This window comes from Parus major, chromosome 8 (genome assembly GCF_001522545.3).
Source record: "Parus major isolate Abel chromosome 8, Parus_major1.1, whole genome shotgun sequence".
In the NCBI taxonomy this organism is placed as follows: Eukaryota; Metazoa; Chordata; class Aves; order Passeriformes; family Paridae; genus Parus; species Parus major.
This window is the reverse complement of record NC_031777.1, coordinates 550,175-572,363: the sequence shown is the minus strand read 5'-3', so window position 1 is coordinate 572,363 and position 22,189 is coordinate 550,175. Positions and strand designations below refer to the sequence as shown.

Genomic DNA, 22,189 nt, shown 5'->3' with positions numbered 1-22,189 from the left:
GGAGCTCCTTGCTGTTCCCACAGGAGTGCTGTGGCTGTGGGATGCCATTGGCAGGGCTGGCAGAAGGCACAGCTCTCCCTCTGGACACCTCCCGTGTCTCCTGGTGTAGCTCCCCCTGTGCCCTCACTGCTGGCACCTGGGGACAATGGCAGTGCCACCTGTGTCTGTCCCTGCCCGCTCCTCACCGTCCCCACTTGTCCCCATTTGTCCCCAGCCCGGTGACAGCGTCATGGTGGTGCCCACCTTACCTGACGAGGAAGCCAAGAAGCTCTTCCCCAAAGGAATCTTCACCAAGGAGCTCCCGTCGGGCAAGAAGTACCTGCGCTACACCCCGCAGCCAGAGTGAGGGCTGTGTGTCCGTCTGTCCGTCCTGCTGGGATGCCAGAGCCTTCGTGAGCCCGGCTCCTGCCCCTCTGACACAGCCTGGCACCGTCACGCTGCTGGTGCGGTACTAAACCAGCCCTCCTGTCCCTTCCACCCCCAGAGCTAACCCCGGCTGCTTTCCTGCCCGGCAAGGACGAGATGAGCAGAGCACTGGGGACTCTGGGGCTCCTGCTCTGGTGTCTGTCCCCTGTGGTCCCAGCCAAGCTTCTCCCAGGGCTGTGCTGAGAAGGGGTGTCCTGCTGGGACAGGGAGCACTGGGGGCTCCAAGCTGCTGTGTGCCTCTCAGAGCAGCCATCTAACCTTTGGTCCCATGAGTAGGGGAGGAGCTGCAGAGCCAAATCTCTCACTTCTTAACTGCTTTCTCATCTCTTGCTGGAAGGTGATTGTTTTCAGGTTTTGTGGAAGGGGGAATTGAGCAAATAAACTGACCTTCAGTACTACCTGCAGTGTCCCTTGTCTGTCTCTGCTGGCCCCCAGGGCACCCTGCAGCATTTTCTGTGTTCCCTGTGGCCACGCAGCTGGGATTTGTGCCCAGGCTCTGGAGGGGGTGGCAGCAGCACAGGCTGCCCTTGTTCTTGCTCTGCAAGGAAGGCATTTTGGAAAGACAGGTTGTGCCAGGGCACACAGTCTCAGACAAAGCACTTGTGCTTCCCCTGCTGGGAAGGAAGAATGTGCCTCAGGCTGGCCTGCCCTTGGCTGCTGGGTCCAGGCTCCTTCCCTGCTCCTAGGGCATGAGCAGGCAGGACAGGAGCCCTGCAAACTCCTGCCTGCTCTCCCACAGCTCCATCGCAGGGATTTGTCAAGAGATGAGCAATGTTTTAATATAACAGTAGGGAAGAAAGCTCATGAATAGCTCAGAGGGTGGCTGCCAGCATCCCTCAATGCCCAGTACAGCCCAGCAACACTCAAAAGGAGCAGCTGTTAAATAAATCAATTGTCTTGGGGCACAAATGGACCCCCCCAGCAAGTGGCAGGTTTGATGTTCAAGGTGAGCAATGCACCAGATTCAGTGAGATCCCCCCCTCCACACAAAACCTCAGGCAGCACCCACAACCCTCTTTCATTACCCCTCCCCCTCATAAAAAGGGGGTTTATTAATTTTTAATTGCCTTCAGGAACTATAATACAACAATATTCACTGTGCAGTGAATATTGGTGTATTTCCCCAAATGGCTTTTAAATGAACCTTTGTTATGAAACTCCGTATTATTCCCATGTATTATTTTGACTGGAAGACAGGAACAGTTGGTCTCTGGGCTGACTTTTGTTCTCACTCTTGCACTCTGCAGGAAAGGGCAGGGGGAATCTACAATTTCCAAAGGGAAACATCTTTTTTTCTGTGTAGCTTTCCTAGTTCCCATGGCTGGGTTGCATAAACTCCTGGGTTTCTTGCTGTTCACTCACTTTGATCTGGTTTCCTAAGGGAAAAAGGAACATCTGCCCACTCCAAGCTTTCCAGTTTTCTGGAAGCTTGAGGACACAGCCCCATGGCAACCTTTGTGCAAAGAGCCTGCTCAGAGGATCCCCCAGGGAAGGGAACTGCAGGGCCAGCACAACCTCTCTGGGCCACCACAGAAGCCACCTGCAAGTCGGGACAAAGTGGAACAAATCCTGTCACCAGACCCAAGGGCTGAAAGCCAGCAGGGACAGCCACTGGTGCCATTGCTGAGGCAGGCAGGGGCTGATGGAAATTCCATGAATTCCCATCTGTTCCAAGTGCTGCCATGGCCCCAGAGGTACCAACCAGAGAGACTCAAGCAAACACAAGGTTTGGCTCCAGTACAGGTCGAGTAGTTTTCTTTTAATCCCAGAGAAGTGAAATGCAACATTTTTCCAGTTGGTAATAACATCCAGAGACAGAAGTCCAAGCCCCCTACTCGGTAAAGTCATTTGTGTTTAAGGCACTCTGCAAAACCAGCTTTCCTCTCTCTCTCTGATTTTCCCCACGCGGCAGCAGAATACCTGGTTTGGTCTGTTCTCCGTAGTGACATTCATCCATCCTGGCTCCTCCCGCCCTCTCCAGGAGCTGGAGACAGCAAATCCAGCGGGAGGAGCACCAGGAGGCCGGGTCAGTAAACAGGGATGGGCACGGGAGGGAGCACCGAGGGGGCTCCCAGCTTCTGCAGGGAGGGGGTGAGCACCGGCTGCCCTCCCTGCAGGCACCGGTGTGGCTCCCCTTCCTTTCTCTCCCTCACAAAAAGGGGATGGGAGCGTGGGGACCCACGAGCATCCCTCCCCAGAGGTGCTCCCACCAGAGCAGCACCCCAAAATGCAGGAGGCTGGGTGTGGGGGAGACCCAGCTGCCCCCACTGTGCAGCAGAAATTACCACCCCACCCCAACCCCCCCCAAACGACTTCCAGTTGTCAATAAATAGCAATAAATAACTTAAATAAATAAATAGATAAATAAATAAGTGACCCGAGGATGGGAAGGAGGGGAAGGGGCACCCCGAGGCTCAGGGCTCCCGGGAGCGTGGGCATTCCCATGAGCTGCCCCTCCCTGAGATAACGGGGTGCTGGTGGGGAAGGGGGGCACAGAAAAAGCATCCCATGGGGTGAAGCCCAGGGGTCTGAGTGCTCACCCAGCCACAGGGAATGAGCCAAACTCAGACTCCAACATGGGAGCTCTCCCTCACCACCTTCCCTTGAGCACCACCAGCCCCAGAGCTCCACCTCCACCCAGGTGTGAACACGCACCTTCGTAAAATGCCCGCACCTTTCTGTAAACGCTGTTTGCACGTGTTCCTTTGCAAACAATTTTCGCAAACTTTTTCCTTTTCCCCTTTCTTTTTTAACGGGGAAATGCCCACAAAGACAACCCACGCACCAAACCGAGTTAAGTGCATCAAAAGCAGCTGTCAGAGGAGCGGGAATGGAAGCCTGGCAGAAGCCTGGAGAGATGAACACAGGCATGGCCCCGGGGCTCAGCCAACACCTGCCTGCAGGCTGGGGCAGCCCTCGGGGGTCAGGCACACAGCTACAGCCAGGCACGGAGCCTGACCCTGGCACCAGCATGTTGCAGACATTCATGGACAGAAATTCAGCTGCTGCTGTCTCAGTAGCCACGTGCCAAGGCTCAGACTGGCCAGCAAGTCCCAAAAGGCGGCAGTGAATTCAACAGCATCCCTGCAGCGGTGTCCCCACTGTCCCAGACAACTGGAGCCACAGCAGCTCCCTGGGCTGACAGCAGCATGTAGCCATTTCCCGTGGGTTTTGGGGAGCTGGCTCACACAGCCTCTGGACACAGCATCCTCTCCCAGCAGGAAGCCCACCTCGGAGCTACCTGTTTGTTGGGGAACCCCTTCCTCTAGCGTTTTAGCTCTGATGCTGCCAGAGATGTTTCTGTCCCCTCCCCGGATCAAAAGTATATACCTGCCTTACTTCAAACCAAAAGGTACTTACCCCTCCTCCCCCAGTCCTTAAGGAAAATTGAAATTCAAGTTTCTAACCCCTCTCCACACACACTTTTTGAGAAACAAAACATCAGCGATGGCAAAAGCCACCATCGGTCCCACACCAGGACAAAACCACAGGCTCACAAGAGCAGGACATCTTCTCACACCAGCAAGCTCCCTGTGGGAGCTCTGCTGCAGAAAACACAGCAAACCAAAGCTCAAAGCCCTCTCTCCCTCCAAACCTGCCCCACAGCAAGGCTGTAGCCCCTGCAAAACCCCGACATAGGCACAGAAAGCAGCAGGTTCCCAGCCCAGTGTGGGGCCGGGAGGGAGGAGCAGGAGCGCCGGCCCCAGCACAGGGAAATGCTGCACCAGGGCGACAAAAGGAAACGCTCCCAGATGAAAAATAAATAAAGAACTGGATCAGCAGCAAACACTACTGAGGGCAATAAATAGCATGGGGATTTCACAGGGATTTTTGGTCTAAGATGCCTCGGGAGCCCCTGTGCAGGCGGGGCCCGGGGTGCACGAAGTGTCACCCAGCGCTCCTCCCCAGGAGCCAGTGGGACATGGGACCTTCCCAGCAGGAATGACCGGCATCCCCAGGGCGGCACAATCCCCCCGTAGTGTGGAGAAGGCAGGGCTGCGAGCTGGAGGAGCTGCAGGGCTCGTGCTGGGGAGGACAGAGCAAATAAAGCAGCAATAGCTGTAAACCACCTGCTCAGGAGCGATGGAGCACCCAGAGCAGCAGCAGCACAGCCATGGTTTATGCCTCTGCTGCAGCTCCAGGGTGAGATCCTGGGAACTGCCAGCTGCATCCCACAGCACCGTGCTGCCCCGTGGACCGGCCGATGCCAGCCACCCAGGCAGCAAGGAGTGAGGAGAAAGGCAAATAAATCCCCCTGTAGCCCCTCCCAAGCATGGCAGCAGCAGGAGACAGCCCCCAGGCAGCACATTCACCTCCTCCTGCTCTGAACAGCTTCCACTCACATCCCTGCCTTCCACAGAGCTTGGGGAGTTACCACAAGGAGTGCTGTCCCCTGCACTGGTGGCCCAGCCAGTAGCCACCCTGCTCCGTGGGTGGCTGGGGAAGAGGTCTCGGTGTGAGCCAGCATTTGCGTGGAAAATGAGCGAGCACCCAACCTCTAGCGAGGGAGCGGGGTCTGTGGTGAAGCAAAGCGAGTCCAGGGGTACCTCTGAGCTGGTTTGGGTACCACACACACCCAGAGCACCTGGGCTGGGAGAACAGCACCGCTCCCGATTTCTCACTCGGCTGAGACGCGGTTCTGCTTCCGTGAGAGAAGGGTCAGCGCGACTTGGGACGAGGGGGAGGCTGAGGAACTGCAAAGACTTAGTGCACCTTAAACCAAAGGACATCTAACCTGCCCTTAGACCTCACTCCAAGACAGAAAAGAGCTATGGCATCTCCTACACTCACAACTACTCCAAACACACCCAGACGCATGCAAAACATGTCCCGCTCCCCCCAGGGCTGCAGAAAACCCCTCCCGGGCGGTGGCACCGGGCTCTGCTCTGCCCGCTCCCGCCCGGTGCCAGCGGGCAGGCGAGGGGTGGATCATCCATCTGAAATGCATAGGTATGGACATGGCAGGGAACAGCAGGCACAGCCTCCGCTTCTCCCTCCGGCTGGGTGGGGAGCAGCGTTTGCCACAGGCACGGTTCAACCACACTCGTGCTCCTCGCGCTGCCCCGCAAGGAAAGACGAGTCCTTTATGTCAGACAGCCTCTGTGCCAGCTGCAAGTACTCGATTCTGCTTCCTGGGAAATCCTCCAGCTCAGCAAACCTTCTTCTGCGCCCTCGTGCCAGCCAGGCTCTATTTCTGACCGAGGAGGAGCCACATTTGCAACCACAACAACAAAGGCAGGAGAAGCCGAGAGATCTGCTTTGGCTCGCAAACCCTGTTCGTCTGCAGCGGGCTGGGGGCACCCAGCTCCTCACCTGCACGCCCTACTTGGGGGGTATCACCACTATGGGCTGCCCTCGCTTGGGTCTCCACATGAGGACCTGGGCGTCGTTGGCGTTGGGCTTCACTAGTGCGTTTGGTGGGATGGGCTCCATCCTGCTGAGGATCCGCGGCTGCTCCTGCTGAGTCCTGCCCACCAGCCGCGCCCGCTGCCCCAGCAGCTGCATGGGGTCCACCTCAATGTCCACTCGCATCCTCCACTTTATAGTCTGCAAGATGATCTTCTCCTTGGTGGTCGTGTTCATGGCCACGAGCCACGTGGTAAAGCTCTGGTCCCTTTTAATCCTGGTCAGCAGGGGCACGTTGCTGTTGCTCACGGGGACGGCCCACGTCACGCTGGGGTAGAAATTGTCATTCATGCTCACCGAGAACCTGGAGATCTTGTTGGTGGGCCCGACCAGGGTGACGGTTTCTGTGGTGTTTCCATACCAGGGGTAGCTCACCCCATCCGAATCGCTGATGGCTTTTACTCGTCCTTCTCGCAGGTCGGGCAGCTCCCAGCTTGACCTAGTGAAGAGGAAGAGGAAGATGAGAGGGGAAATGGCAGCAATGGTGCCTGGCGAGGGATGGGGAAGCCAGCAGCACAGGGACCCTCTGCCTGCCTGCAGAAAACTCTCAGGGACAACCTGAAGAACAAATTCAGCTTCAGCTCCTTTACTGAAACTCACACGTCCAAGCTCAAGCCTTTGCTCTGCCAGCACAATGCCATGTTAATTAACTTGCAATTAAACTGACTGGGCCAAAACCCACTGCTGAGTCTCTTTGGGGTCACTATCTCCTTAATCAGCTCCTGTGCTGGAGGACAGCCTTCCCTGTAGCACCGTGACCAGGGCACTGGCCCAGACATCAGCAGCCCCCTCCTGCAGGAGGTCTGTGATTTTTATGCCTTAAACACAGAGACACATTAAATCCCACAACAATGCCTGCCACCAGCACGATGAAATCCCTGCAACATGGCTGGTGAGGGGGGAATTCAGCCCAAATCTTTGCTGCTGGCCATGCCACCAGCATCATGTGGCTATGGCGAGGCCTGCAGGGCAATAACAAGGGAGCAGCTTTGCAGCAGAGGGGCTGGGGCCACACTCCTGCCACCCCTGCAAACGATGACCTCCACTCACTCCAACGTCCCCAAGTGCTCCAAGTGCCCCAAAGACCAATCTGTCATGATACAAGGCTGCAGGCAGGCAGCACAAGGACCTGCTGCTCCCCCAGCACCCACAGACCTGTGGCACCAGCAGCAGGAGCCCACCAGTGAGCTGGAGCAGACCCCTCTGGGCCTCTCCCCTCTTTTCACCACCCCTTTCCAATGGCAGAAGACACAGACACAGAACCAACAGCTTTGCCCCTCAGCATCCCCACAAGTCACCCACACCCTCAGCCTGGGGAAAGGCTGTTTTCCAGCTGCCACTTCTGCCCAGCACCGCCACTCTTCCCTCTTCTAACACCAGCCAAGGGGGCAACTCCCCCAGCACCGCCTGTGCCCGTGTCCCAGCCCCAAAGAAGAAACGATGCTTGGTGGGACACAGCGGCTGCAAAGCCCTCGGAAGGGCGAGGTCCAGACCAGTAGGATGGTGCAGAAGCTGCTGTGGGGTGCGAGGAGCAGGAATTGTGGGGTTGGGGAGCAGGGACTGGGGTGAAGGCTGTGGCTGCAGAGGTGGGGTAGAGAGCACAGAGTGCTGGGGGTGCGGCACAGGGTGCCAGAGATGCAGCACCCAGTGCCGGGGTTACAGCTCCCGGTGCCTGCGGGCGGAGCAGGGCAGGTGCCCGCACCGGGCAGCCCCCGCCGTTCCCATCCCGGGCCCTCTCGGAGCCCCGTGCCCCCACAGCCGTCCCCCGTGCCCGCCCGCGGTGCTCACACGCCGAGGTCGCTGTAGGTGTTGTAGAACTCCATGTGGTTGCAGGCCTGGATCCAGCCCACCACCCAGGTGTGCCGCCGGGCGATGGGCGGCATGAGGACGCGGGCGGAGGCGCGGAAGTAGGGCGTGCGGTACCGCAGCACCACCGGCGAGCTCTCCTCGATGGCCGTGGCCGCCGGCTCGATGGTGGCCGACACGTCCGACACCACGATCTGCTCGCGGCGCACCCGCGCCTTGCAGGCCACGCTCTGCAGGCACCCCATGGCCGCGGCCGAGCCGCCGTCACCGCGGGCCCGGGGGGGCGGCCGGTCCCGCCGCCGCCCGCCCGCCGCGCATCGCCGTCCGCCGCACGGCGCCCGCACCGGCGCCGGCAGGGCGAAGGCGCCGCCGCGTCTCTTCCGGCCCTCGCCGGCCGCCGTACGCCGGCCGGGGCGGGCACGTGCGCGCCGGTGGGAGGGGCGCGCCGGGGGCGCCACGACCGGAAGCGGAACAGGAAGCGGAAGCGGCGCCGGGGCCGCCCGGTACCGGGGGAAGCGCGGGCGCGCCGCTCCCGCCGCGTCCTTGGGGACGCGCCGAGAGCGGGGAGACCGGGGGATAACGGGCAGGGCGCGGGGAGGGGGAGAGGGAAACGGCCCCGGGCAGGGTGACATGCTGGGTCCCGAGCGGGCCTGGCAGCGGGTGACCGGCGCCCGGCTCCCGCAGGCCGCCTCCCGTCGCCATGCCGAGCCCCCGGAGCAGCCGCGAGCGACGCGCCGGCAGCGGCGGCCGCCTGGAGTTCCTGTCCCTGAGCCAGCGCGGGCCCGCCGCCCCCGACAGCCCCTCCCGGCGCAGGGAGCCCGGCGGCACCGCGGCCGCCCCGCTGCCCGAGGAGGACTGCATGAAGCTGAACCCGTCCTTCGTGGGCATCGCCCTCAGCTCCCTGCTCGCCATCGACCTCTGGGCCTCCAAGCGCCTGGGGGTGTGCGCTGGAGAGGGCTCGGCCTGGGGCAGCGCCCGGCCCCTGATGAAGGTGATCGAGGTGTCGGGCCATGGCATCCCCTGGCTGCTCGGCACCTTCTACGGGCTCTGCCAGAGTGACAGCTCGGCCGCCAGGGAGGTGCTGCTCAACCTGCTCTTCGGTGAGGCGGGGGGCTGCGGAGGGGGGACCCCAGGGACGCGGCGGAGCTGGCTGAGCCGAAGCCTCGAGAGCAGCAGCTGATTTTGAGCAGCCTGTGCAGGCTCATCTGCATGCCTGCTAGCAAAGGGAGTGACCCTGCGGCTTCAGGGCGTGGTGGCAGCAGCGCGACTCATCTGTCACAGCTGCCACCACGCACTGGGAAACTCCAGACAGCTAAACTGCTCCCGCGGTTACAAAATGCTCTCGGGGCTGAAGCCTCTCTTAGCTCCTCCAGCTTGTCACAGCAGCGCATTCCAGGTGCAGCTGCCTAGTGTTGAGACACCAGCCCTTTCCCTGAAAAGCTGCTTTGGCACACACACCTTTGCCCTCGGCTCCCTGCTGGCAGGGCCTTGGTGGATTGTTCTGTGCCAGCTGGTGAGGAAACTTCGTTTAAAGCACGAATTTTAATCCTGCGTGATGTATTTCACACACACAGAGCAGCCTAGGTGTATTTAAGAAAATTCTTTTTTGCTTATTTAGAAATTGTAATAGCTCCAGAGCACCAGACCTTCTGAGATTCCTTGTTGTTACTTTTGTATTAAGTTGCAAATAATTAGGATCTCACACTTAGAATTTGAATTGAAATTTGCTTGGTGGGAAACATAGATTTATGCAACTTTCTCATCTAACAGCACATGGTTAAATGAGAGCCCCACAGGAGAGATGTGGGAAGGGACCTGGATGCTTCCAGCCTAACCTCTGCTCCAGGGAGATCTGTCCCAGCACTTTGTCCAGTGCTCTGGGCCAGAGCCACCCATCTCCCTGGGGATCTGCCCCAGGGCTGCAGCACCCATGTGGGGAAGGAGGATTCCCTCAGAAAAAGCAGTTGATCTAATTTTACATGTGGAAAAAAAAAAATAAAATAAAGAAAATTTGCTCTTAAATGATTAACCGAAGGAAATGGACTGAAGCAACTGAAATATTTGGTGTGCAAAGACTTGAAACAAGTCTTAGGACAAACAGAAGTTGGTCTCTTACACAACAGCCCTGGAATAAGTAGCCCTGGCTGTGAGTGCTAAGCTGAGCTAACAGGGATGAAGAAAGCAGCCTCTGCCCTACATGAGAAGCTGTTTTTGCCAAATCCTGGCTTGAACACTTATCACAGGTACTTTGGTTCTTCTATCACAACAGCCTTTAGCTCTCAAGGGGCAAGCCACCATAAATTATCCTTTATTCATCTCTTGAGAACCAAAGCATGGTTAACTTTTTCTCCAGGAACAGGGAGAAGCCAGACCCAGGAGCCCAGGCACCACACCAACTCTGAGCATTTCCCACTGACCTGTGCTGGACTGGGTTGATCATTCACCCAGTCAGTTTGACCCTGTTCACCAGGGCAGACAAACCAGTGCAGAGTCAGCACTGCCAGGAAAAGAGCTGTGGGACTTAATGCCTCTGCTGCTTTCAGATTAAGGAGCAGATTGAGCCCCGAGTCATGGCAAGATCAGATTTTGCACAGAGAGAAAGGCCCTGGGGTGCAGGCTGGGCAGGGCCCTGTCACCTGTGTCAGGCCAAGATCTGCTGGTGCAGGAGGGGTGTGTGCAGAGGAGTAGAGCTTGAGGGTGTGCTCATTCTGCTGCAGAAGGCCAAGAGCAGCTGTGTGCAGTGCTGTCCCTGCCTGGATGTGCCTCAGCCACGGGGAAAAACATCACCTTCAGGCAGGTGACAGCCGAGTCCTCCCTAAGCTGATGTTCTGCTTCCAGTAACCCCCTGTTCCTGTCTCTCCCAGCGCTGCTGCTGGACCTGGTGATGGTGGCGGTGGTGAAGGGGCTCGTCAAGCGGCCGCGGCCCACGCACAACAAGATGGACATGTTCGTCACCATCTCTGTGGACAAGTACTCCTTCCCCTCGGGCCACGCCACCAGGGCCGCTCTCGTCTGCCGCTTCGTCCTGCGCCACCTGGTCCTGGCCGTCCCGCTGCGGGTGCTCGTGGTGCTCTGGGCTCTCATCGTCAGCATCTCCCGGGTCATGCTGGGCAGGCACAACATGACGGACGTGCTCTTCGGGCTGCTGCTGGGCTACGCGCTGTACGGCGTGGTGGAGCACTGCTGGCTGTCCCCGGCCACCGCACCCGCCCTCTTTGCGCTCTGGAGCCACTGAGCGACCGCTGGCGTCAGCGCAAAGCAGGGGCCGTGTGCTGGTGTTCTGAGCACGCACAGGGAGGGGATTCTGGAACTTGAACTGGCATCCTAAACCCCATTGTCTGGCCAAGACTCGTACATGAGCTGTGCTGCAGGCTCCAGGGCCTGCGCTCAGCTGTCTGGTGCTGTCCTGCCCTCCTGCTGGGCTGTCGGGCACGGTCTGCACTGACGGTTCTCTGGTGACCAAAGGCGGTCTCTGCAGAGCCTGGGGAGGGCTCAGCACACCCATCCGGCAGCTCGCTGCTAATACTGTGAATCTGCATGCTCTCGCTGGGCAGCTGCACTAGCCCATGGTGTATGTGGTAGCTGTGACTGCAGAGGTTTCTCTACAATCACCCCTGTATCTGTATCCTATAAATACACTGATCATGCTGCTGTCATAAGCATACCCTGCACAGCCTGCTCTACAGCACCTGCCTGCAGGGGACCCACGGGGGTCTCTCCTCAGGGTTAGAAAGAGCTTTGCCTCCCTAAGCAATCTCTTCCCTATTGCTCTCAATTTAAGTGCTGCACTAAGGCTAGATGTCGAGCACATGGCTCCCAGAGCCATGGGGAAAGGATAGCGGCACTGAAGGGTTGATCATCCACAGGGCAACAGGGGAAGCAGTTCCCAGCAGCAGCCTGCTCCTGAAGCTCTTGTCCAGAAATTCCCAGTTCCTTTTTCCCTCCACGGGGTTGTTTCTCAGGGGGTGCAATGCATTCACAGCAATAGCTGATTGATAGCATATTCCAGGCTGCAGAGAGAGTCCTGCAGAGCCAGCCCCTTCCCAGAGCCCAGAAACACACCCAGCCCTAGGTCTGAGCCTTGCCTGCACTTCCTGCAGCAAGAGGCCCTGGCTCTGCCAACCACTGCCACAGCTCCCTGTGCTCCAAGCAGGCTGGCTCTCCTCCCCTGGCACCACTGCCAGCCTGTTTTTCACAGAGGACTGCTGGTCCTTGGCAGGAGGGGACCAGGAGGAGCCTCTATAATGAGCTGGGGCTGAGACTGAGCCAGAAAGCTGTAGAACACACTTTATCAGGGACCACAGCCAGGCAGGGAGTGAGGGCTCTAGACTGAGCTCAAATCATCAGCTTCAGCAGTGCTCCTGGCATGTGGGAAAGAGGGATTGGTGAGGTGAGGCTCTTTGAGGTCATTGAGGTCTATTAGTGCACTCAGGCCCTGGAAAGCAGTGTTCTCCTGGGTGGAGTGTGCAGGAGCAGCCTGATGGCTGCTGGTACAAGCACCCAGTCACTGTCAGTTGTACAGGGGCTGAAATGGAAGTGCTTGACATGACAGGATTCCCCTGAAGCTGAGCCCTGACCCACTGACAGGGTGAAGATTCCTGGGTTGGTGCTGCAGTGACCAAAAAATAATCCCCTGGGTTGCACTGTATGCCTGGCAGCCAGCTGGGCCAGTTCAGCATTTGCACAGCAGCACCAGGACACTCTGGCCAGCCCTCCTGCCCCAAGGCAGACACCAGCCCTGTGGTGGCTGTGGGAGCACAGGCAGGTGGCACACTCTGGGTGGGCAGTGTTTGGGGTGGGCAGGGCTTGTTGTGCTGTGCCAAAACATCTTTGCTCTACCTTTTCCAGAACAGTATGCTTTCTGTCTGCACTTAGAGTCTGTTCTTGGAGCTGTCAGACTCCTCCTCTCTACATCATGGAGGGTACAGCAGCAACCCGTGCATCTGTGGCTCCTACACACGTGTGGCAAAAGGTTGCTCTTGACTCACTTGCATAACACTCCATGAGGTCCTGGTAGCCCCCACCATCACCACTGCACTGCCCTGCTGGGTCACAGGCTGCCTGGCCACCCTCTCACCTCTTCTGTGCTTCTCTGCAGCTCCACCAGAGTGACCTTTGCTCTCCTTCTGTGCTTGTCACTTGTCACTACCTCCAAGCATGGGTGCAACCCACTGATAGGACAGAGGAGCTTTCTGCTCCACCTGTCCCACGGCATTTCTGCCCACTGTGGAAGCCCAGAGCAGGGACTGTACAGCAGACACTGCTGCACACACTACATCCTGGGTGCTTGCCAGGCATGGGGAACTGTGAATTTCCACAGGTATCAACCAACCAAACACCAACCTGGACCAAAATATCATGGCATGACCCTGGTGCCTGCCAGCAGAGTTTGTCTGTACTATGACACCAGCTACAGAGGGGTAAAGTCCAGGGCTAAGCAGCAGGTAGGGAGAAGGGCAAATTCAGAGTCAACCTGCACAGAGGTTTCATAGCACAGCAGAGCAGTGCAGAGCTCAGAGAGGTCCCTTGTACCTGCTGCCCCTTGGGCAGTCTGTGCAGAGCTTGCAAAAGAGCCAGAAGCCAGCTGACAGCGGAGCAGGAGGAGTAGCACTGCCAGTGCTGCCACCTCTCCGTTCCTCTGCTGATCCCTTGCTTGGTAAGATGTTTTTGATGCTTTTTGACAGGCAAGCATAGAGTGTGGGTTGGAAGCTCAGCACCTCTGCCCCAGGCAAAGACAAGCCCTTGCCAACAGCAAGGGACAGAAATAGGTTTATTAATCTTACTGTAAACATACAGTAAGGGTTTTAGCATTACAGCAGAGTTCTCTGGATATAAAAGAGCAAATTTCCCTGGTAGGGCTCAGGGTCTGCCTGGCTGTGCGTGTACCAGGAGCCAGCAGCAAGTTTGGATCTGACTGCTCTGTGCCTCCTGCTGTGAGGGACAACCTTTTCCTGACTGGTGCCACCACCCTCCCACCAGGGATACCCCAAGAGCCTGGTGCTCCTCGCACCGGAGTTCCACTGGTCCCAAGGACTCTGCTAGCCCAGGAGTAAGCCGTGGCTACAGAGCCACGATAGAGCGCCGATATGCTCAGCCCAGGGGCACATGGAATGTGGGTGATACAGTGCCGGCTGTGACAGGAGCGGCCAGAGCCGTGTGTCACCCCAGGTACCAGAATAACCGGGCTTGGGCTGATCCTGATGATAATCCTAGGGTGAAAGTCTAGGGCAGCGTTTGTTTACCAAGCACGCAACCACAAGGATGGGCTGCGTGTCCTGCGCAGCGCCTGCGGTGGCTCCTTAAGGCCGCCGGCCGAGGCTGTGGCGACACCGCTGCCGGAACAGCCGTGCAAGCGGCCGGAGCCAGCCGGGATGTGGCTTCCTTCCCCCGCGGCCCCTGGGAGGAGTGACGGAGGGGGAGGCTCCGCTCCGGACGCTGCGCACCATAAAGCCAGGCTGCAGGCCGGCCTCACGGGTGGGGACACCCCGGCAGAGACCCTCGCACGGCTCCGTGCCAGCCGCCAGCCCTCCCTGGGCTGCTCATCCCACGGCCGCAGGTCGGTGAAAGCTGTGCCCCGAGCTGCCGGCACTCAGCGGGCACCGGGACAGCACAGCAGGAATCTCCCCGGGGAAGGGAGAGGGCGAAGGGCAGGCAGAGAGGGGCTGTCAGCCACCCGGGAGGGAGCCGTCGGTCCCCACAGCACGGCACAGCACTCCAGGGCACCTCCACGGCCGGGACTTGGCATGGGCGGGGAGATTTTGAGGCTCCCTGGCACTCGGTAGGATTTCTCCTCATGACATCCAGAGGCAACACCACTGCAGTGCAAAGCCCAGCACTGATCAGACCCACACCTGACGGGGGACAGCAGTGGCTCTGCAACCCCAGACAGACTTTTGAAGGGCTGCCTGTCTTGTTTGGGACCTCTTTGGTACAGCAGGGTGCAAGTCTTGCAAGCCTCGCCATCCGAAGCTGTTCTCAGGCAGAGAGAGCCGGTGGTGGAGCGCAGCATGGCAAAGAAGGTGGCCATCATCGGCGGGGGCAGCAGCGGGCTGTGCGCCATCAAAGCCTGCCTGCAAGAGGGGCTGGAGCCCGTCTGCTTCGAGAGGACCGGCGACATCGGAGGCCTCTGGAGGTTTGAGGTAAACCCTGCTGGCCACGTGTCCTGCTTGGGGTCAGCACGGTGACCCTCAGGGGTCAGCGGTGGCTGCTGGGGTGGCAGCCGACCACAGTGGGATCCTGTGGGTGAGACTGAAGGAAGGGGCTCCATGGAAAGGAGCATCTCATCAGCCCCAGCCATCCTTCCCCATCATTCCCCGGCCAGCGCTGAGCTGTGCCCCGCTCCCACAGGAGCGCCCCGAGGACGGCCGTGCCAGCATCTACCGCTCCGTCATCATCAACACCTCCAAGGAGATGATGTGCTTCAGCGACTTCCCCATCCCTGACGACTTCCCCAACTACATGCACAACTCCAAGATCATGGAATACTTCCGCATGTACGCCCAGCACTTCGACCTGCTCCGCCACATCCGCTTCAGGGTGAGAGCTGGGGCCCGAGGGGCGGGTGGCAGCAGGAACGGGGGGCACGGGGTGCCTGACACCGCTCCCCCTGCGCCCAGACCAGCGTGTGCCGCGTGTCCAAGCGTCCCGACTTCGCCAGCAGCGGCCAGTGGGAGGTGGTGACGGAGAGCCAGGGGAAGCAGGAGGCAGCCGTCTTTGACGCCGTGCTGGTGTGCAGTGGGCACCACACCGACGCACATCTCCCGCTCAGTTCCTTCCCAGGTACTGCTGCTCCCCTGCTCCTTGACATCCCTAAGTGCCTTTGCAGTTTAACACACCAAGTTCCCACCTGCATGAGTGTCCAAAGCACCCAAAGATGTCACCACTGCCAGCGTGCCTCTCCCACCTGAGACAGGCTCCCTCTCATGTTGCTGGCCAGGCACCTGCTGGGCTCTCCAGCTCCTTACCAAGGCTGGAGGGCTAAGCACTGGTGGTGGTCCTGCCTCTGGGTGCCAGGGGAAAATGCCTGGAGAGCTTTCAGCTGTGGAGACCCTCTCCTGCTGGGGAACAGGCTGGAGCTCACTGTCAGCAGGGTCTGGTGAGGCGACACAGACCCTGTGGTTGTTCCTCTACTGGCAATGCATGGCACCAGACAGGACCTGCAGCAGAATTTTGGGATGGAAGCAAGGAATTCTCCAGTTCAAGCCCTGCTCCAAGCCAGGCTAGTCCCAAGGCCAGAGCAGGATGCTCAGGGCTACGCTGAGAATCCTCCATGCTGGTGATGCCACCACCTCTCTGGGCACTACCTCAGGGCTGCATAACTCCTGTTGGTCACACTGGTCCTAGCTTGTTCCCAAAATACACCACCAGTCTGAACAGGAGGCAGCCACCCTTCTCCTCCACATCCCAACCCAGCATGGCTTCCCTCTCTCTCCCAGGGCTGGAAAAGTTTGAGGGCTGCCATCTGCACAGCCGGGACTACAAGAGCCCTCAGCCCTTCATGGAAAAACAGGTGGTCGTGGTTGGCGTTGGGAATTCAGGCATCGATATTGCAGTGGAGCTGAGCCACACAGCCAAGCAGGTGTGCTGGGAGAGCTCACAGGGATGGGACCCCAGAGGACACCGGTGTTCCCCCTCCATCCCCTGTGGGCTCCCCTCCCTCCAGCACCCGGCCACAAGCACCCTGTCCCCTCTCTGTGGGGGTGGCTATTGCAGTCCCAGCAGCTGTGCTGGTTTCCCTGTCCCTGGAGAACAGCAGGGGCCCAGCCCAGTCTGAGGATGCTGCCGTGCCACCACCTCTCACCTTCCTTCCAGGTTTTCCTCAGCACCAGGCACGGGTCCTGGGTGCTGCACCGGGTAGCAGAGAGCGGGTACCCCTTTGATTTCTGCTACATCAGCCGCTTCACACAGCTCCTCCAGAACCTGCTGCCCCTGAGTATCATCAGTTTCTTCCTGGAGCGGAAGCTGAACGCCCGCTTTGACCACACTCTCTATGGCCTAAAGCCCAAGCACCGGTGAGCGCCCCAGCAGCACCCCAGGTACCTGCTCCAGCAATGCCTGTCTCCCTGCCAGGGCCTGAACAAGGTCTGTCTGTGCCTTCCAGGGTCCTTCACCAGCACCTGACCATCAACGATGACCTGCCCAACCGCATCATTTCGGGCCGGGTGCGGGTGAAGCCGAACATCCAGGAGTTCACGGAGACATCTGCCATCTTTGAGGATGGCACCAGGGAAGACATCGATGCCGTAGTTTTTGCCACGGGATACAGCTTCTCCTTCCCATTCCTCAAGGACTTCAAGGTGGTGGAGAACCAGATTCCCCTCTACAAATTCATGTTCCCCCCTGACCTGGAGAAGCCGACGCTGGCTTTCATTGGCTTCGTCCAGCCCCTGGGTGCCATCATGCCCATCTCCGAGCTCCAGTGTCGCTGGGCCACCCGTGTCTTCAAAGGTAAGTCAGGAAAACCTGCCCTGTGGATGCTGCCCTGGAGTGAGGGCAGATGGTGCCCAGCCACATCGAGCAGGCAGCAGCTGGTTGTGCCATCCTGGCCATGGTGATGGCACGGCTGCCTTGCGGCTGTCACGGTGAGATGACCTCTTCTCTGAGAGGCACAGGGACACGCATACACCTTCCCATCCCGAGGCACTCAGACATGCCTCTGGTGCTAGACCACACACCACGGTGGTGCTGGCAGAGGCACAGCACCCAGGCAAGGGCAGCACCACAGTGGCCGCTGTGTCTCATCCTCCCCAGGGCTGAGCGAGCTGCCCCCGCAGCACGACATGGAGGCTGACATTGAGCAGAAGAAAGAAGCGATGGCAAAGCGGTAAGATCCCTGTGGGACCACCGAGGGGCTGCCTTCGGCACAGCTGCTTATGGGCATTCATCCTGTCCCATGGAAGCGTCCTGGCACATTTGTGTCAGGGATGTGGTTGGCTGCACCACCCCCAGTCTGGTCTGTCCAATACCACCTTCCTGGTGTGCAGGGCATCTGCCAGCTCTGCTTCCAGCACCTACCTGCCCTCCCTCCCTGCCCACAGGTACGTGAAGAGCCAGCGCCACACCATCCAGGTGGATTACGTCCCTTACATGGATGAGCTCGCCTGCCAGCTGGGAGTCAAGCCCAACCTGCTCACCCTGTTCCTCACAGACCCCAAGCTGGCGATGGAGGTGGCCTTCGGGCCCTGCACGCCGTACCAGTACCGGCTGTGGGGCCCGGGCGCGTGGCCGGGGGCCAGGGAGGCCATCCTCACCCAGCAGCAGCGCATCCTCAAGCCCCTGCAGACACGACACGTGGAAGAGAGCACCTCAGCCCCTACCATGCCCCTCATCTTCAAGCTGGTTGGGGCTGTGGCCATCCTGGCAGCTGTTTTTGCTTACTTGTAGATGCCCTGCAAGGGCAGGAAGGGAGGCTTTGCAAGGTGCTGTGGGACTGGCTGGTCACTGCTGCCCCTTGGCTGTCTGTGCACCCCCATGGTGGCAGAAACCTTCCTCCCCTGCCTGGCATGGCCCAGCTGTGACCACACCATGAGCTAGGAATGCACAGAACCTCCCCAGCTGCCAAAATAATGCTTGGGCTCCTGCTTTGCACCTCCCCTTTGGGAGTGCTGTCATGGACAGAGGAGGAAACCTGCTCACTGCAGGCTAAATTCCAGCCCCCCTCAGCCAGTGCTCCAGGCTTTTCTGTCCCCTCTAACCCAGCTGTGCCAATTTTGCCACACGCAGCAGAGCTAAGCAGCAAAGGCACAGCACATTTTCTAAGTGGATAAATGCATTAAACAGCCAAGTGTCTGTCCTGTTACTGAGACCATCATGACCCTCTGTGTGCTGCGGGGTCGCTCATGGGTTTGAGATCGGCCCTGTAGCACTGGCCCACTGCAGCATGGGCTGACATGCACACACATTCCACAGCAAGACAGCCTCTCTCAAGGTTTGGGTCACAGTGGCAGGGCTCTGTGCCACTCTGGTCACCTGCACACAGCCACTCTGGAAGGCAGCTAGGGACCCAGACTGGGTAAAGGATGGGGGTCGTGTCCATCACATGCGTGGGCTGGTCATGCCAGTCCTCCACCATCTCCTAGGCTTGTTTTCCATCCCACAACCTGCCAAAATCTAAAGCACAGCCACATCTCTGCCCTGCCCAGGAAGTCCCGGGGCAATGTCAGCATCATTAAATGCTTACAGACGTTGATGTGCCTCTTGCAGAGGTCAGGTGGAAGCGGGAGGTGTGGCAGGGTGGTGAGGAAAACCTGTAGATCATGTCAGGAAGAAACACATCTTGTGACGCCTTGACCGCCCACTTGAAGCACAGGGACAATCATCCCCAAACTGAGCAGCACCGGGCAGCCTCACTTCAGAGACACACCCGGCTCTGCAACTCCCAGCCACAGCTTCTCCAGTTCCCCTGCCACCAGCACCCCGTGGGACATGGCTGCCCGGAGAGTAGCCATCATCGGTGCCGGTGCCTCTGGCCTGTGCGCCCTGAAATGCTGCCTGGAGGAGGGGCTGGAGCCCACCTGCTTTGAGAGGAGCAAGGACATCGGGGGGCTGTGGCGCTTTGAGGTAAGCCCTGTGCAGCCAGCCTGCTTCGTGGCAGCAGCATGGATGGGCTCATGGATGGGCTTGGGATTGGTCCTTGGCAGGGAACAATGCACTGCTCCCCTGCTTTGAGTGCGTGCAGCAGGCAGGTTCCCAAGGAAAACCACAGGAAAGTAAAAGTGATTTGGTAGTGTGGTGCCAGCTGGTGCACCAGGCACATAGGACCCAATCCTGCTCACCAGCAGCAGGATGAAGCTTCCCCATGGACTTGACTCCATGGCTTGCTCACCCAGCTCAGACTTCCCTTTTCCCATCCCTCCCTTCCCCCTCTCATCCATACCTTCCCCTGCCATTTTGCTTTTGGTTGCTCCCAGCTCCTTCCTACCTATCCCACCCCACTGTCTGTCTCTTTGCCTGTACTGCCCAGCCCTTTCCTGGAATCATGGTTGTGCCTCTTCATGCCCCTGTGCCACTCTCCCACACAGAAACACTATGTGTTGCCTTCTCTGTGCCTTGGCTCTCCCTGCCTTGGAGCAATCCTGGAGCTCTTCTCTGCCCCCACCTACTGAGGCTGCTGAATTTTATCCCATGGACCCAGGAACAAGATGACCAGTGTTCCCACCATGCCTTGATACATGTGTGGGAGAGCCCTGGGGGAACACAGGTGGCACCATGCCTGAGTGGGGTCTGGGGTGGATCTGTCACAGTCTGCTAGTTCTACCTGTGATGGGTCAAGGACAGGCTTGGTGGAGCAGAACCAGAGCAGCAGCATCCAGCTGCCGAGGCACAGACCTGGTAAGCAGGAGCAACCATGCAGCAGCCAGCACTGGAGCTGGCTTCACAACCAGCAATACCTGATGTGGCAGCCACAGGAGCTTTGTGAATGCACTACCTCACAGGGGCAAGGAGTGGAAGTGGGGAAACTGAGGCACAAGACCACCATGACCCACTGTCACCGCTGCCTGGCTCCTGCCAGTCCAGAGCTACATCCCCGTCTTTTGGGGTGGGGAGTCTCAACCACAGGAGAGTGCTGGGTGGAGGGATGGGCGCTACAACAACCTATGGCTTAATCCTGCACCCATAGTGGAGGTGCCAGGCAGGGCAGGGAAGCAGCCCATCATTCCCTGGCCAGCGCTGAGCTGTGCCGCGCTCCCACAGGAGCGCCCCGAGGACGGCCGTGCCAGCATCTACCGCTCCGTCATCATCAACACCTCCAAGGAGATGATGTGCTTCAGCGACTTCCCCATCCCTGACGACTTCCCCAACTACATGCACAACTCCAAGATCATGGAGTACTTCCGCATGTACGCCCAGCACTTCGACCTGCTCCGCCACATCCGCTTCAGGGTGAGAGCTGGGGCCCGAGGGGCGGGTGGCAGCAGGAACGGGGGGCACGGGGTGCCTGACACCGCTCCCCCTGCGCCCAGACCAGCGTGTGCCGCGTGTCCAAGCGTCCCGACTTCGCCAGCAGCGGCCAGTGGGAGGTGGTGACGGAGAGCCAGGGGAAGCAGGAGGCAGCCGTCTTTGACGCCGTGCTGGTGTGCAGTGGGCACCACACCGACGCACATCTCCCGCTCAGTTCCTTCCCAGGTACTGCTGCTCCCCTGCTCCTTGACATCCCTAAGTGCCTTTGCAGTTTAACACACCAAGTTCCCACCTGCATGAGTGTCCAAAGCACCCAAAGATGTCACCACTGCCAGCGTGCCTCTCCCACCTGAGACAGGCTCCCTCTCATGTTGCTGGCCAGGCACCTGCTGGGCTCTCCAGCTCCTTACCAAGGCTGGAGGGCTAAGCACTGGTGGTGGTCCTGCCTCTGGGTGCCAGGGGAAAATGCCTGGAGAGCTTTCAGCTGTGGAGACCCTCTCCTGCTGGGGAACAGGCTGGAGCTCACTGTCAGCAGGGTCTGGTGAGGCGACACAGACCCTGTGGTTGTTCCTCTACTGGCAATGCATGGCACCAGACAGGACCTGCAGCAGAATTTTGGGATGGAAGCAAGGAATTCTCCAGTTCAAGCCCTGCTCCAAGCCAGGCTAGTCCCAAGGCCAGAGCAGGATGCTCAGGGCTACGCTGAGAATCCTCCATGCTAGTGATGCCACCACCTCTCTGGGCACTACCTCAGGGCTGCATAACTCCTGTTGGTCACACTGGTCCTAGCTTGTTCCCAAAATACACCACCAGTCTGAACAGGAGGCAGCCACCCTTCTCCTCCACATCCCAACCCAGCATGGCTTCCCTCTCTCTCCCAGGGCTGGAAAAGTTTGAGGGCTGCCATCTGCACAGCCGGGACTACAAGAGCCCTCAGCCCTTCATGGAAAAACAGGTGGTCGTGGTTGGCGTTGGGAATTCAGGCATCGATATTGCAGTGGAGCTGAGCCACACAGCCAAGCAGGTGTGCTGGGAGAGCTCACAGGGATGGGACCCCAGAGGACACCGGTGTTCCCCCTCCATCCCCTGTGGGCTCCCCTCCCTCCAGCACCCGGCCACAAGCACCCTGTCCCCTCTCTGTGGGGGTGGCTATTGCAGTCCCAGCAGCTGTGCTGGTTTCCCTGTCCCTGGAGAACAGCAGGGGCCCAGCCCAGTCTGAGGATGCTGCCGTGCCACCACCTCTCACCTTCCTTCCAGGTTTTCCTCAGCACCAGGCACGGGTCCTGGGTGCTGCACCGGGTAGCAGAGAGCGGGTACCCCTTTGATTTCTGCTACATCAGCCGCTTCACACAGCTCCTCCAGAACCTGCTGCCCCTGAGTATCATCAGTTTCTTCCTGGAGCGGAAGCTGAACGCCCGCTTTGACCACACTCTCTATGGCCTAAAGCCCAAGCACCGGTGAGCGCCCCAGCAGCACCCCAGGTACCTGCTCCAGCAATGCCTGTCTCCCTGCCAGGGCCTGAACAAGGTCTGTCTGTGCCTTCCAGGGTCCTTCACCAGCACCTGACCATCAACGATGACCTGCCCAACCGCATCATTTCGGGCCGGGTGCGGGTGAAGCCGAACATCCAGGAGTTCACAGAGACATCTGC

The 22,189-nt window shown here is 59.1% G+C and overlaps 5 protein-coding genes across 11 annotated transcripts in view; 4 read left to right on the top strand and 1 right to left on the bottom strand.

Moving 5' to 3' along the window:
* Nucleotides 1-346, top strand: part of PRDX6 (peroxiredoxin 6) — a 5,555-nt gene extending 5,209 nt beyond the window's left edge. Inside the window, exon 4 of the mRNA XM_033516441.1 lies at nucleotides 215-346. Within this exon, the coding sequence (XP_033372332.1) occupies nucleotides 215-346 (132 nt within the window). The remainder of the gene's footprint in view (nucleotides 1-214) is intronic.
* Nucleotides 347-2,153: 1,807 nt separating this feature from the next.
* On the bottom strand, nucleotides 2,154-7,921 carry FAM78B (family with sequence similarity 78 member B). Its single transcript, XM_015635878.3, has 2 exons — nucleotides 7,621-7,921; nucleotides 2,154-6,271 (listed from the first exon to the last, which is right to left on the bottom strand). The coding sequence occupies exons 1-2, from the start codon at nucleotides 7,881-7,883 to the stop codon at nucleotides 5,749-5,751; spliced, it is 786 nt and encodes a 261-aa protein (XP_015491364.1). The 5' UTR covers nucleotides 7,884-7,921; the 3' UTR covers nucleotides 2,154-5,748.
* A 280-nt stretch (nucleotides 7,922-8,201) lies between these two features.
* PLPP6 (phospholipid phosphatase 6) lies at nucleotides 8,202-11,302 on the top strand. The gene is made up of 2 exons (XM_015635879.3): nucleotides 8,202-8,738; nucleotides 10,503-11,302. Exons 1-2 carry the CDS (start codon nucleotides 8,339-8,341, stop codon nucleotides 10,871-10,873), a joined length of 771 nt encoding a protein of 256 aa, XP_015491365.1. The 5' UTR covers nucleotides 8,202-8,338; the 3' UTR covers nucleotides 10,874-11,302.
* Nucleotides 11,303-11,415: 113 nt separating this feature from the next.
* The window catches only part of LOC107208031 (dimethylaniline monooxygenase [N-oxide-forming] 5-like), a 12,735-nt gene continuing 1,961 nt past the window's right edge, over nucleotides 11,416-22,189 (top strand). The window contains exons 1-9 of one of the 7 annotated variants that reach the window (XM_015635868.3): nucleotides 11,416-13,294; nucleotides 14,618-14,777; nucleotides 14,986-15,174; nucleotides 15,255-15,417; nucleotides 16,074-16,216; nucleotides 16,450-16,649; nucleotides 16,739-17,085; nucleotides 17,389-17,461; nucleotides 17,676-17,780. In XM_015635868.3, coding sequence (XP_015491354.1) covers nucleotides 14,646-14,777; nucleotides 14,986-15,174; nucleotides 15,255-15,417; nucleotides 16,074-16,216; nucleotides 16,450-16,649; nucleotides 16,739-17,085; nucleotides 17,389-17,461; nucleotides 17,676-17,780 — 1,352 coding nt within the window. In that variant the 5' untranslated portion in view covers nucleotides 11,416-13,294; nucleotides 14,618-14,645. The other 6 variants (XM_015635867.3, XM_015635866.3, XM_015635864.2 and 3 more) reach the window with 6 other exon arrangements.
* Nucleotides 18,267-21,999, top strand: LOC107208033 (dimethylaniline monooxygenase [N-oxide-forming] 5-like). Its single transcript, XM_015635872.2, has 5 exons — nucleotides 18,267-19,197; nucleotides 20,332-20,520; nucleotides 20,601-20,763; nucleotides 21,420-21,562; nucleotides 21,796-21,999. Exons 1-5 carry the CDS (start codon nucleotides 19,063-19,065, stop codon nucleotides 21,997-21,999), a joined length of 834 nt encoding a protein of 277 aa, XP_015491358.1. The 5' UTR covers nucleotides 18,267-19,062.